This window comes from Nerophis lumbriciformis, linkage group LG24 (genome assembly GCF_033978685.3).
Source record: "Nerophis lumbriciformis linkage group LG24, RoL_Nlum_v2.1, whole genome shotgun sequence".
Classification (NCBI taxonomy): Eukaryota; Metazoa; Chordata; class Actinopteri; order Syngnathiformes; family Syngnathidae; genus Nerophis; species Nerophis lumbriciformis.
In genome coordinates, this window is record NC_084571.2 from 18115001 (window position 1) to 18128605 (window position 13605).

Genomic DNA, 13605 nt, shown 5'->3' on the forward strand with positions numbered 1-13605 from the left:
GAGTACCTGTGTCTTCTGGGTGTTAATCATCAGTCCCATTCTGGTATAAGCAGTTACAGCTGCCGAGAGGATGTTTTGCGAAGCCTGTAGTGTATGGGCAACCAGGGCACAATCATCGGCGTATTGCAGCTCAATGATGGTCTCCGAGGTCAGCTTGGTATTTGCCTGTAGCCTCGTGATGTTAAACAGGTTACCATCAAGCCTGAAGTCTATGGTAACTCCAGCCTGCTCCTCCATCCTCCTGCGTAGCAGTGTTGTGACACAGAAGAGGAATATGTTTAAAAGAACTGGAGCCAGCACACAGCCCTGCCTCACTCCAGTTTTCACACCAAAGGTCTCTGAGCTGTGTCTTCCCACTACCACTCGGGCCATCATCCCAGAATGGAACTGCGCAAAGATGGTGAGAAACTTGGGTGGACACCCAAAAATCTTCAGGACTTGCCACAGTAGGTCCCTGTTCACTGTGTCAAATGCCTTTGAAATGTCGACAAAGGCAATGAACAAGTCCTTGTGCGGCTCCCGGCATTTCTCTTGGAGCTGACGTGTCACAAAGATCATGTCAACTGTCCCCCTGTCCTTCCGAAAAACCACACTGCGACTCTGGGGTGACCCGTTCTGATATTGCGGGGATGAGTCTGCGGAGCATGACCTTGGCAAGGACCTTTCCAGCAATGAGAGATACCCCTACTATTGAAGCAGATGGATTTGTCTCCTTTGTTCTTGTAGATGGTCACAATGTTGGCATATTTCCACTGTTGCGGGACACACTCTTGTCTCCACACCTCTGAAATGTAGAGATGCAGTGTCCGTGTACAGAGGTAGCCTCCTTCAGCCGCGATGCTGTCAGGTCCAGGGGATTTATTGTTTTTCAGGGTTTTGACTGCATGCAGGATTTCTTTGAAGGTTGGGGGGAAGTCGAGATCTGGCAAGCTAGGATGTTCAGGGAGCTCTGCAAGGACAGTTGGGTCCACTGGGGTGGGCTGGTTGAGCACGGTGTTAAAATGCTCAGCCCACCGCTCCACTATCATAGCCTGATCCTTGATTAAAAATGTTCCATCAGCAGATCTAACAGGTGCCAGGGAGCAGTTTCTGGGGCCGTACATGGTTTTCACTGCATCATAGAAACTGTGCATATAATTTCTATCAGCGTGAGACTGGATTTCATTGGCCTTTGAGATCCACCAGTCATCTTGCAGTTTTCTGAGAGTTATTTGGGGCTCAGAACAAAGGGCTTGCCATTGCTTTTTATGGAATTGGGATTGTGGGTTGTTCAGGGTGGCTCTGTGTGCCTTATGCATTCTGTACAGGAGGGTGGAGATCTCTCCAGCATTCTGGTCAAACCAGTCCTGGTGTTTCTTGGTTTTGAAACCAATGGCTTGGGCTGCAGTGTCAAAGAGAATGGTAGATAGAGAGGTCCACTTCTCATCCATCCCAGACTCTGAGGTGATCAGCGGAGTCTGCCGGAAACAGCTACCACTCAATCTCAGCTGCTAATGATCGTTGTCCTGTGCCGCTGACGTGCAGGGTTCCAGCTAAGAGCTTCCAGCTCATTCAAACCTGCCCCCGTTACTGGACGCTCCATCACCGCCAGACTTTTGAGGTCGGAGACTCAGGTAAAGAAGATACCTGCGCAATGATGGTTTTTAGAGTGGCATGAGGAGTGCGCTTTTCCCAACGCCACTGCCTTGATTGTAAAAAGATGGTTCCAGTGACAAGGGAGACCCTAGACGACCGGCATCTTCTTACAACTGCAGGAAGCTGCCGGAATCCAGGTTTTTGGGAAACCGCCTCAAAGCGTGCCGCCACCAGCTTGCTTTTCTGTCAGGGTGTGCTCCCTTAGACTTCGTCCGCTTTTACAGCCATTGTGGTGCTTCTCACTGCTACCATCTTCTGCCTGCTCCACCGTTGAGGTCTTCAGGATCACTCTTAGTCTGGACTCTACCCTTCGACCTGTTCGGCTTGGGTAACCCTGCCAGAAGAACAAGACTCCAGCCGATATAGCTATAGGGGTCATGGTGACGCGCAAAGTGCCCCACCACGATAAGGTGGTGATCCCGTCGTGTCACAAACGTGTGTGACAATCATTGGTGCTTTAACTTTAACACACACAGCACTGAAACACTCTTACACACACACACACACACACACACACACACACACACACACACACACACACACACACACACACACACACACACACACACACTACTGAAACGCTCTCTTACACACTACTGAAACGCTCTTACAACACACACACACTACTGAAATGCTCTCTTTCACACTACTGAAACGCTCACACACACACACACCACTGAAATGCTCTCTTACACACTACTGAAACGCTCACACACACACACACACACCACTGAAACACTCACACGCACACACCAATAAAACACTGTCTCACACACACACACACACACCACTGAAACACTGTCATACACACGCACACTACTGAAATGCTCTCACACATACACACCACTGAAACGCTCTCACACACACGCACACCACTGAAACGCTCACACACATTTACCACTGAAACACTCACACACACTTACACACCACTGAAACGCTCACACACATTTACCACTGAAACACTCACACACACTTACACACAACTGAAACACTCACACACACCGCTGAACGCTCACATACACGCCACTGTAACGCTCACACACACACACACACAAACACACACACACACACACACACCACTGAAACGCTCTTATACACATACCACTGAAATACTGTCACACACACACACACTACTGAAACGCTCTTACACACACACCACTGAAACAGTCTTACACAACACTGAAACACTCTTACACACGCACACACACCACTGAAACACTCTTACACACACACCATTGAAACACACACATACACACCACTAAAACGCTCTCACACATACACACCACTGAAAAGGCTCACACACACACCACTGAAACGCTCACACACACACACACACACACACACACACACACACACACACACACACACACACACACACACACACACACACACACACACCACTGAAACGCTCTTACACATGCACAACTAAAACACTGTCACACACACACTACTGAAACACTCTTACACACACACTACTGAAACACTCTTACACACAAACCACTGAAACGCTCTTACACACACACCACTGAAACACTCTTACACACGCACCACTGAAACGCTCTTACACACACCACTGAAACACTCTTACACAAACACACCACTAAAACGCTCACACACACCACTGAAACGCTCACAAACGCACACACACACGCACACACATACACACACACACACACACACACACACCACTGAATGCTCACACACACACACGCACACACACACACACACACACACACACCACTGAATGCTCACACACACATATACCACTGAAACGCTCACACACACACTACTGAAATGCTCACACACACACACGCACTACTGAAACGCTTACACATACACCACTGAAACGCTCATATACACACACCACTGAAACACTCTCATACACACGACTGAAACTCTCTCATACACACCACTGGAGCACACACACACACACACACACACACACACACACACACACACACACACACACACACACACACACACACACACACATACACACACACCACTGAAACGCTCACGCACACACACTAAAGAAACACTCTCACACACTAGCTATACGCTCTTGCACACATTACTGAAACACACATTCTACTGAAACACTCTCACGCACACTACTGAAACACTCTTACATGCACTACTGAAACACACATTCTACTGAAACACTCTTACATGCACACTACTGAAACACTCTTACATGCACACTACTGAAACACTCTTACACACACTACTGAAACACTCTTACACACACTACTTAAACACTCTTACACACAACTGCTGAAACACTCTTACGCACACACTATACAAAAACTCTCTTACGCACACTACTGAAACACTCTTACGCACACTACTGAAACACTCTTATACACACTACTGAAACACTCTTATACACAACTAAAACACTCTCATACAGACTACTGAAACACTCTCACACACTACTGAAACACTCTTACGCACACTACTGAAACACTCATGCACACTACTGAAACACTCTTACACACACTACTGAAACACTCTTACACACTACTGAAACACTCTTGCACGCTACTGAAACAGTAGTGGCACCTTCTATGGTACAAACACCAGAGTATAGAAGGCGTAAACCCTCAAATGGTTGGATGGCGCTATCTGGAGGCGTGCAAGAGTGATGTGGACGTACTCCATTTTGTGCTTTCTGACCGTCAAACTGGATGGAAATGGTTTTAATTCAAGTATGTTGTTTAAAAGATTCTAAATGGTTTTAATTCAAGTATGCTGTTTAAAAGATTCTAAATGTGTGTTTTAGCCTTTTATGGGCGTGTCCCTTGGCGAAGGTATCGTGACGTCATAAAGTCCAGGGCGTGGTCGCCATAGCGATGTGACTGTTGCCATGGTGACAGTGAGCAGGGAGTTGTCAAAGTGCTCACCACTGACAAGACGGGAAGACTTCCTTCTTGTATTTCTAAATAATGCGCTCAAATCCTTTCAAAATAAAGTGAAAATGAACACGAGACTTGAGGACTACTGTCTCCTTTTAGGAGCATCAGGGTGACCTCTGTGGTGTTGGCAAAGTGAAAGTGAAAGTGAAAGCTTGCTGCAGAAAGTCAACCAAGAAAGAGGGAAAGAAATGGAGCGAGTGAGACCTCCTACCTCCTGGACCAGCTTGCCTCGGACTCTGTGGTAGGCTTTGAGCCAGCGGACTCTGGAGGGAGAACAGCTGGGGAAGAGGAGGAGACAAGGTTTATTGACTTCCTGCTATGGGGCAGAAGTCACATGACCAACCAGAAGTCACTCTTCCTCTCCTCAAAGGTCCGTGTGGGCAGGACCACCGGTGCATCCCTCGGATCCGAGGCCGGTCTGGAAGGCGGACGCTCCTTCAGCCCCTCGTCTTCCTCGTCCCAGGTGGACGGCTGGCTGCGCAGGGCCGGGTGCCGTCCCCCTGGGGGGCCCGGCCCGGGGTCACGGCGCTCCTCGGACTCAGAACTGAGCTGCGAGCTGCTGGGACTGAGATGACCTGATGAGTCCACGTGGCTGTTGGACCACAGACAGGAAGTGAAGTCATCCCACACATTTATTTATTGAAACAGTTATTTCATTTAAACATATATTTATTGGAACCTATATTTATTGGAACATGTATTAATTTAAACATTTATTGAAACATTTATTTATTGAAACATTTATTAATTGAAACATTTATTTATTGAAACATTTATTAATTGAAACATTTATTTATTGAAACATTTATTTAAACATTTATTTATTGAAACATTTATTAATTGAAACATTTATTTATTGAAACATTTATTGAAACATTTATTTATTGAAACATTTATTAATTTAAACATTTATTAATTTAAACATTTATTTATTGAAACATTTTTTTATTGAAACATTTATTAATTTAAACATTTATTTGTTGAAACATTTATTTATTCAAATATGGATTTATTGAAACATTTATTTATTGAAACCATTATTAATTTAAACATGTATTTATTGAAACTTTTATTTATTGAAACTTTTATTAACTTAAACGTGTATTTGCTGCTACTTGATCTTAGCGCTGCTTTCCATACCGTCCATCATAATATTGTAGAGCGTATCAAAACACGTATTGGTATGTCAGACTTAGATAGATAGATAGATAGATAGATAGATAGATAGATAGATAGATAGATAGATAGATAGATAGATAGATAGATAGATAGATAGATAGTACTTTATTGATTCCTTCAGAAGAGTTCCCTCAGGAAAATTTAAATTTAGCCTTGTCTTGGTTTAACTCTTGTCTTACTGACAGGATGCAGTGCGTCTCCCATAACAATGTGACCTCGGACTATGTTAAGGTAACGTGCGTAGTTCCTCAGGGTTCGGTTCTTGGCCTTGCACTCTTCAGCATCTACATGCTGCTGCTAGGTGACATCATACATGTTAGCTTTCACTGTTATAATGATGACATCATACATGTACATGTTAGCTTTCACTGTTATGCTGATGACATCCAACTCTACATGCCCCTAAAGCTGACCAACACGTCGGATTGTAGTCAGCTGGACGCGTGTCTTAATGAAATTAAACAATGGATGTCCGCTAACTTTTTACAACTCAACGCTAAGAAAACGGAAATGTTGATTATCGGTCCTGCTAGACACCGACACCTATTTAATAATACCACCTTAACATTTGACAACCAAACAATTATACACCTATTTAATAATAACACCTTAACATTCGACAACCAAACAATTATACACCTATTTAATAATAACACCTTAACATTTGACAACCAAACAATTACACACTATTTAATAATAACACCTTAACATTCGACAACCAAACAATTATACACCTATTTAATAATAACACCTTAACATTCGACAACCAAACAATTATACACCTATTTAATAATACCACCTTAACATTTGACAACCAAACAATTACACACCTATTTAATAATACCACCTTAACATTTGACAACCAAACAATTATACACCTATTTAATAATACCACCTTAACTTTTGACAACCAAACAATTACACACTATTTAATAATAACACCTTAACATTCGACAACCAAACAATTATACACCTATTTAATAATACCACCTTAACATTTGACAACCAAACAATTACACACCTATTTAATAATACCACCTTAACATTTGACAACCAAACAATTACACACCGATTTAATAATACCACTTTAACATTTGACAACCAAACAATTATACACCTATTTAATAATACCACCTTAACATTTGACAACCAAACAATTATACACCTATTTAATAACACCACCTTAATATTTGACAACCAAACAATTACACACCTATTTAATAATACCACCTTAACATTTGACAACCAAACAATTACACACCTATTTAATAATACCACCTTAACATTTGACAACCAAACAATTATAACCCTATCTAATAATACCACCTTAACATTTGACAACCAAACAATTACACACCTATTTAATAATACCACCTTAACATTTGACAACCAAACAATTATAACCCTATCTAATAATACCACCTTAACATTTGACAACCAAACAATTACACACCTATTTAATAATACCACCTTAACATTTGACAACCAAACAATTACACACCTATTTAATAATACCATCTTAACATTTGACAACCAAACAATTACACAAGGCGACTCCGTAAAGAATTTGGGTATTATCTTCGACCCAACTCTCTCGTTTGAGTCACACATTAAGAGTGTTACTAAAACAACTCTCTCGTTTGAGTCACACATTAAGAGTGTTACTAAAACGGCCTTCTTTCATCTCCGCAATATCGCTAAAATTTGCTCCATTTTGTCCACCAGCGACGCTGAGATCATTATTCATGCGTGCATTATGTCTCGTCTCCATTACTGTAACCTATTATTTTCTTGTCTCCATATGTCTAGCATTAAAATATTACAGTTGGTACAAAATGTGGCTGCTATACTTTTGACAAAAACAAGAAAATTTGATCATATTACGCCTATACTGTATATACCTAAATGTATCTATATACATATACCTATATACCTATTGTGGCTCACCTGCACTGGCTTCCTGTGCACTTAAGATGTGACTTTAAGGTTTTACTACTTACTTATAAAATACTACACGGTCTAGCTCCATCCTATCTTGTTGATTGTATTGTACCATATGTCCTGGCAAGAAATCTGCCTTCAAAGAACTCCGGCTTATTAGTGATTCCCAGAGCCCAAAAAAAGTCTGCAGGCTATAGAGCGTTTTCTATTGGGGCTACAGTACCTGGAATGTTCTAGCAGTAACAGTTAGAGATGCTACATCAGTAGAAGCATTTAAGTCCCATCTTAAAACTCATTTGTAAACTCTAGCCTTTAAATAAACCCCTCTTTTAGACCAGTTGATCTGCCGTTTATTTTCTGCTCTGCCCCCCTCTCCTTCGTGGAGAAAAAATCCTCAGCCCGGAGGTTGGGTCTTGGGCGCAGTTGGGTGTTCCAACAGGACAATGACCCCAAACACACCTCAAAAGTGGTGAAGGAATGGCTAAATCAGGCTAGAATGAAGGTTTTAGAATGGCCTTCCCAAAGTCCTGACTTAAACGTGTGGACAATGCTGAAGAAACAAGTCCATGTCAGAAAACCAACACATTTAGCTGAACTGCACCAATTTTGTCAAGAGGAGTGGTCAAAAATTCAAGCAGAAACTTGCCAGAAGCTTGTGGATGGCTACCAAAAGCACCTTATTGCAGTGAAACTTGCCAAGGGACATGTAAGCAAATATTAACATTGCTGTATGTATACTTTTGACCCAGCAGATTTGCTCACATTTTCAGTAGACCCATAATAAATTCATAAAAGAAGCAAACTGTCACGGCCAGGGCGCATTCCAATGCGCCCTCATCCTTGCGCTCTGCTTGTCGCACCTCGGGACACGCTCACGGCTGCGCACATCCAGGAACGCGCTGGGCGCATCTCCGCCCTGCAGCAGCCGCCAGCTGCAATCATTCACCGGCAATCAGTGCACCTGCCTGTAATGAAGGAGCTGACTTCATAAGCCTGCTCAACCCGCCATCCCTCGCCGGAATATAACCTTCCATTGGCGTACTGTAAGCTCGTCTCCAGCTTCCTAGTTGCCTTCTGTCCTGATCTCTGTGTTTTTCCCTGCGTTAATTGTCGTGTCCTCCCTCACCCCGCAGTTCCCTGTGTGCATACCCGAGTCAAGCTGTGCGTCTTGTGCTCCTGGATCTTCCCTGCCTCCCTCGTGCTTCCTGGTTCTCGACTCCTCGTTTGTCCCGGACTACGACGACTCGCTCCTGCCTCTCGACCCCGCTTCCGCCCCTGCCTCCAACATTTACGGTAAAACGCTCCAGTTAAATACTACACATAGTCTTACACCATACACACTCTTGGATTTTGTCACACACCATTCTATAGTTTATTAGTATTGTTTATAATTATATATATATTAACTATATATATAATAAATCATTGAACATTCCCACCCTCTGGTGTCTGTTGCCGTCATCTCCCTCTGCAAACCACAACACAAACTTCATGAATGTTTTTTGTGACCAACAAGTTTGTGCTCCAATCACTCTATCACGAAAAAATAAGAGTTGTAGAAATGATTGGAAACTCAAGGCAGCCATGACATTATGTTCTTTATGTAAACTTTTGACCACGACTATATATATATACGGTATATATATATATATATATATATATATATATATATATGTGTGTGTATGTATATATGTATATGTGTGTATATATGTATATTTTTGTGTGTGTCTATGTATATATGTGCATATATATATGTGTGTGTGTGTGTGTGTTTGTGTATATATTTGTGTGTATGTATATATGTGTGTGTGTGTGTGTATATGTATATATGTGTGTGTATGCATATGTGTGTGTATGTATATATGTATATGTGTGTATGTATATATGTATGTGTGTATATATGTATATAAGTGTGTGTGTGTGTATATATGTACAGTATATACTGTATGTGTGTGTGTATATATGTGTGTGTGTATATACATGTGTGTGTGTGTGTGTGTGTGTGTGTGTATATGTATATGTGTGTGTATATACAGTGTGTATATATTTGGAATACATTTTAGAAAAGTTAGAATGGGGATTAATAAGAATGGTGATGTTTGTGTGCACCTGAACAGGTAAAGTGTGTGACTGACTTGAAGTGAGACACCTCAAGGAGATATTTGTGTAGTCTCCTTCTGATCAATTGTCTTATTGACTATCATCCTTATCTTTATTGGTTTACCCTTTCAAGGTCGCTTGGAGGTGAACCAGCATCAGACATGGTCCACCATCGGCATGACTAACGAACAGAGTAGTCCTGATTTACTCCACTTGGCTGCACTCCAAACCCCCCCCCCCAGTCCCGTCTGCGTCCCCTCGCCACGCCGCCATCAATCTATCCTGGCTTTGATTGATGAGTGGTTAGCATCACACACACCTGGCGGCTAATCAATATGGCCGCCCTCTGGGCCTCTGTCAGGAAAGCTGTTATATTAGGAAGGTGTCCTAAATAGCTTTTATAGGTAATGCAGAGCACTTCCCTGGCACACGCTCACATCTGCACTCTTCATTTGCAAACACCAGTTACCTCTGCCAAGTCTTTGTTTGACACTACTAAAACAGGCACGACTCAGGAGAAATGTTGCTGATCACTACACCACTAGTCAATTGTCAGTGTCTACCCTTTCTGTCTTGTTCACCTTTGGACAAGTTTCCTCCATTTTGCTAACTCAAAACCAGTCCCAAAAAGACAACAGACCAGCGTGGAAATAATTTTTAAAGTACAAAAAAAGACTATTTATGAAGAGTACATTAATGACGAGGCAACTACAGCAAGTTTGAATTGCTGTGGCATATTTTTCTGGAAAAATATGCCAGAGCAGACTTATAAGAGCTATACTCTCGTTCAGCGGCCCCTCTTTCAAGTGAACACACACACAGGGCCCCTCCCCCGATCCCTCGCTTCTCTCCCTCTTTCCGCTCCTTTCTCGTCAGCTCCTACTCGTAAGCCAATTTTCATTTTTCTAAATGTTTATTGCTGTAGCAATATGTTAGTGAGAGTCATATTTTGGTATTTGACACATGTAAACTGTTAGCATGTTAACATTAGCATGCTAGGTTATTTAGCTAAGTGTACTGGTTGACGTACACCTAAGAGTCATATTTTGGTACTTAACATGTTACGGCTCAAGCTCCTGCCACCGCACTCCTCTGAGCGCACCGCTGGACACGCCCACGGGCGTTCCTCTCCTGCTGCACTCAATATACAGTCATCACACCTGACATTGATGAAAGCTCCCCTGCCTTCTTAAGCCAGCGTGTCCTGCGTTCCAGTGCCAGAACGTAGCTACTTGTATCCGTACACCTCGCGTCATTCCCTGGTTTCGAGATGTGTGTCTCGTCTACCTGGATTCCCTTTGGACTCCCTGCTGCCTTCCCGGATCTCGACCTTTCGCCTGCCCCCGAACAACGACGCCTCGCTCCAGCCCTTGAACACTTGCCTGTCCCCAGACCTCCGAGCCTGCCTTGCACTTTTTGGACTTCCGCACCTGCCTCAACCCGCACCACAAACACCTCCAGGTAACACTCAACAGATAACCGCTTCACATAGTCACACACCACGTATTATGGTTTAATTACACACGTCACACAGTTGTACAAATAAACACGCTGCCAGCTAACGACGTCCCTGTCTCAGTGCCATCTCCTTCCTCACTGTACCGGTACATAACACATGCAAACTGTTAGCATGCTAGGTTATTTAGCTAAGTTTACTGGTTTACATACACCTAAGAGTCATATTTTGGTATTTGACATATGTAAACTATTAATCAAATCAAATCAAATCAACTTTATTTATAGAGCACATTTAAAATTTACCACAGGGGTAGCCAAAGTGCTGTACAATGAACAGGTTAAAAGATAAAACGAGTACCGAGCAAACACAACACAATACAAACAGAACACGATAAAAAATAAATAATTAAATAGAATTAATAAAAACATAAAAACATAAAAACAGGATCACAGCAGGTGTATTATGGGGCGCCATTGCAGGATGGATATCACTCAGTGTTAAAAGCCATGGAATAAAAGTATGTTTTTAAGAGAGATTTAAAAACAGGAAGAGAGGAGGCTTGTCTAACACTCAGGGGTAGGTCGTTCCAGAGCTTGGGAGCAGCAACGGCAAAAGCTCTGTCACCTCTAAGCTTCAGCCTTGTGTCAGGGACCGTCAACAGCAGCTGATCGGCTGATCTTAAGGATCGGGTGGGGCAGTAAGGCTGAAGGAGGTCGGAGAGATAGGTTGGCGCGAGGTTGTTTAGACATTTAAAAACAAATAAAAGGAGTTTAAAATGTATTCGGTAACGCACAGGGAGCCAGTGAAGGGACGCTAAAATAGGGGTGATGTGCTCACGTCTGCGGGTCTGTGTTAGCAGACGAGCAGCAGAGTTCTGCACGAGCTGCAGGCGGGCGAGGGAGGCCTGGCTAATGCCAACATACAGGGCATTGCAGTAGTCAAGACGAGTCGAGATAAAAGCGTGGATTAATTTCTCAAGATCATGTCTTGATAGAAGCGGTTTCACTTTCGCTATTTGGCGTAATTGATAAAAGCTTTTTTGAACGACGCTGCTGATTTGTTTTTCGAATTTAAAATCTGAGTCAAACTTTACCCCCAGGTTTGTGACAGAGTCGCTGAGATACGGGGTCAGAGTGCCGAGGTCAACGTTGGGGGAGGGAGAGCGACTTGGACCGAACAACATAACTTCTGTTTTATCTTCATTTAGGCTCAGGAAGTTAGCTGAAAGCCAGACTTTGATGTCGTGCAGGCAGTCAATAAGACGTTGAACCGTGTTATTTTGTGCCATGGGAAAATAAATCCGGCAATCATCGGCATAAAAATGAAATGCAATACTGTACTTCCTAAAAATAGAACCAAGGGGGAGAAGGTAAAGTGCAAATAAAATTGGGGCAAGGATTGAGCCCTGGGGGACCCCATGTGGTAAAGGAGCTGTGGACGACATAAAACTGTCTACTTTTACACAAAAACTCCTGTCGGTTAGGTACGACCGGAACCAGTTGAGGGCGGCGCCCTTAATGCCCACACAGTTCTCAAGACGAGTGATTAAGGTGGCGTGGTCGACGGTGTCGAACGCAGCAGACAGATCTAAAAGCACCAGGACAACATATTTACCAGAATCAGTGGACAGGAGGACATCGTTAAAAACTTTTAGAAGCGCTGACTCTGTGCTGTGGAGGGCTTTAAAACCGGACTGGAACAGCTCAGTGATACCATTATCCTCTAAGAAGGGCAACAACTGACTGTAGACAACCTTCTCTAATATTTTGGAAATGTATGGAAGATTAGAGATAGGTCTGAAGTTAGAGAGGAGAGAGGGGTCGAGGCTGGGTTTTTTAAGTAGAGGTCGTACCACTGCATGTTTAAACTCTACTGGAACTATTCCAGAAGAGAGGCTACTATTGATAATGTTAAGGACACTTGGTCCAATAGTAGCAAGTACCTCCTTAAACAGGCGAGGTGGGAGGGCATCTGCAGGAGAACCAGAGGGCTTCATATGACTAACTGTGTCACTTAAAAAAGAAAAGGACACCGGCTCAAACTGATGGAAAACAGAAGAGAAATGCAGGGGAACAGAAGGGTCATATGAAGGCTGAGATAGACTGGCTCTAGTTGACACAATTTTGTCAGTGAAAAAATGGAGACAATTTTCACAGAATTCAAAAGAAGCATCAAAACCAGCAGATTTGGGAGCATCAATGACAGTGTTAATAGTTTTAAACAGAACTCTGGGGTTATTACAGTTAGAAGATATAATCTGAGATAGATATATATTCATTTCTGCTTTTACAGTCATCTGAAAGGAAAACAGGCTTTCTTTAAAAATGGCAAAGGACACATGCAGCCTGTCTTTTTTCCATTTTCTCTCTGCTCTTC

At 42.8% G+C, this 13605-nt stretch overlaps 1 protein-coding gene and 1 long non-coding RNA gene across 9 annotated transcripts in view; one reads left to right on the forward strand and one right to left on the reverse strand.

Moving 5' to 3' along the window:
* Nucleotides 1-13605, reverse strand: part of LOC133620333 (protein unc-13 homolog B-like) — a 115949-nt gene that overhangs the window by 85961 nt on the left and 16383 nt on the right. For all 8 annotated transcript variants that reach the window (XM_072915988.1, XM_072915993.1, XM_072915985.1 and 5 more), the window contains exons 2-3: nucleotides 4894-5142; nucleotides 4762-4828 (exon numbers count right to left, since the gene is read on the reverse strand). In XM_072915988.1, the coding sequence (XP_072772089.1) occupies nucleotides 4762-4828; nucleotides 4894-5142 (316 nt within the window). The remainder of the gene's footprint in view (nucleotides 1-4761; nucleotides 4829-4893; nucleotides 5143-13605) is intronic.
* On the forward strand, nucleotides 5553-10097 carry LOC140679802 (uncharacterized). Its single transcript, XR_012051152.1, has 3 exons — nucleotides 5553-8713; nucleotides 8804-8963; nucleotides 9904-10097. It is a non-coding gene; the product is annotated as an uncharacterized lncRNA (long non-coding RNA).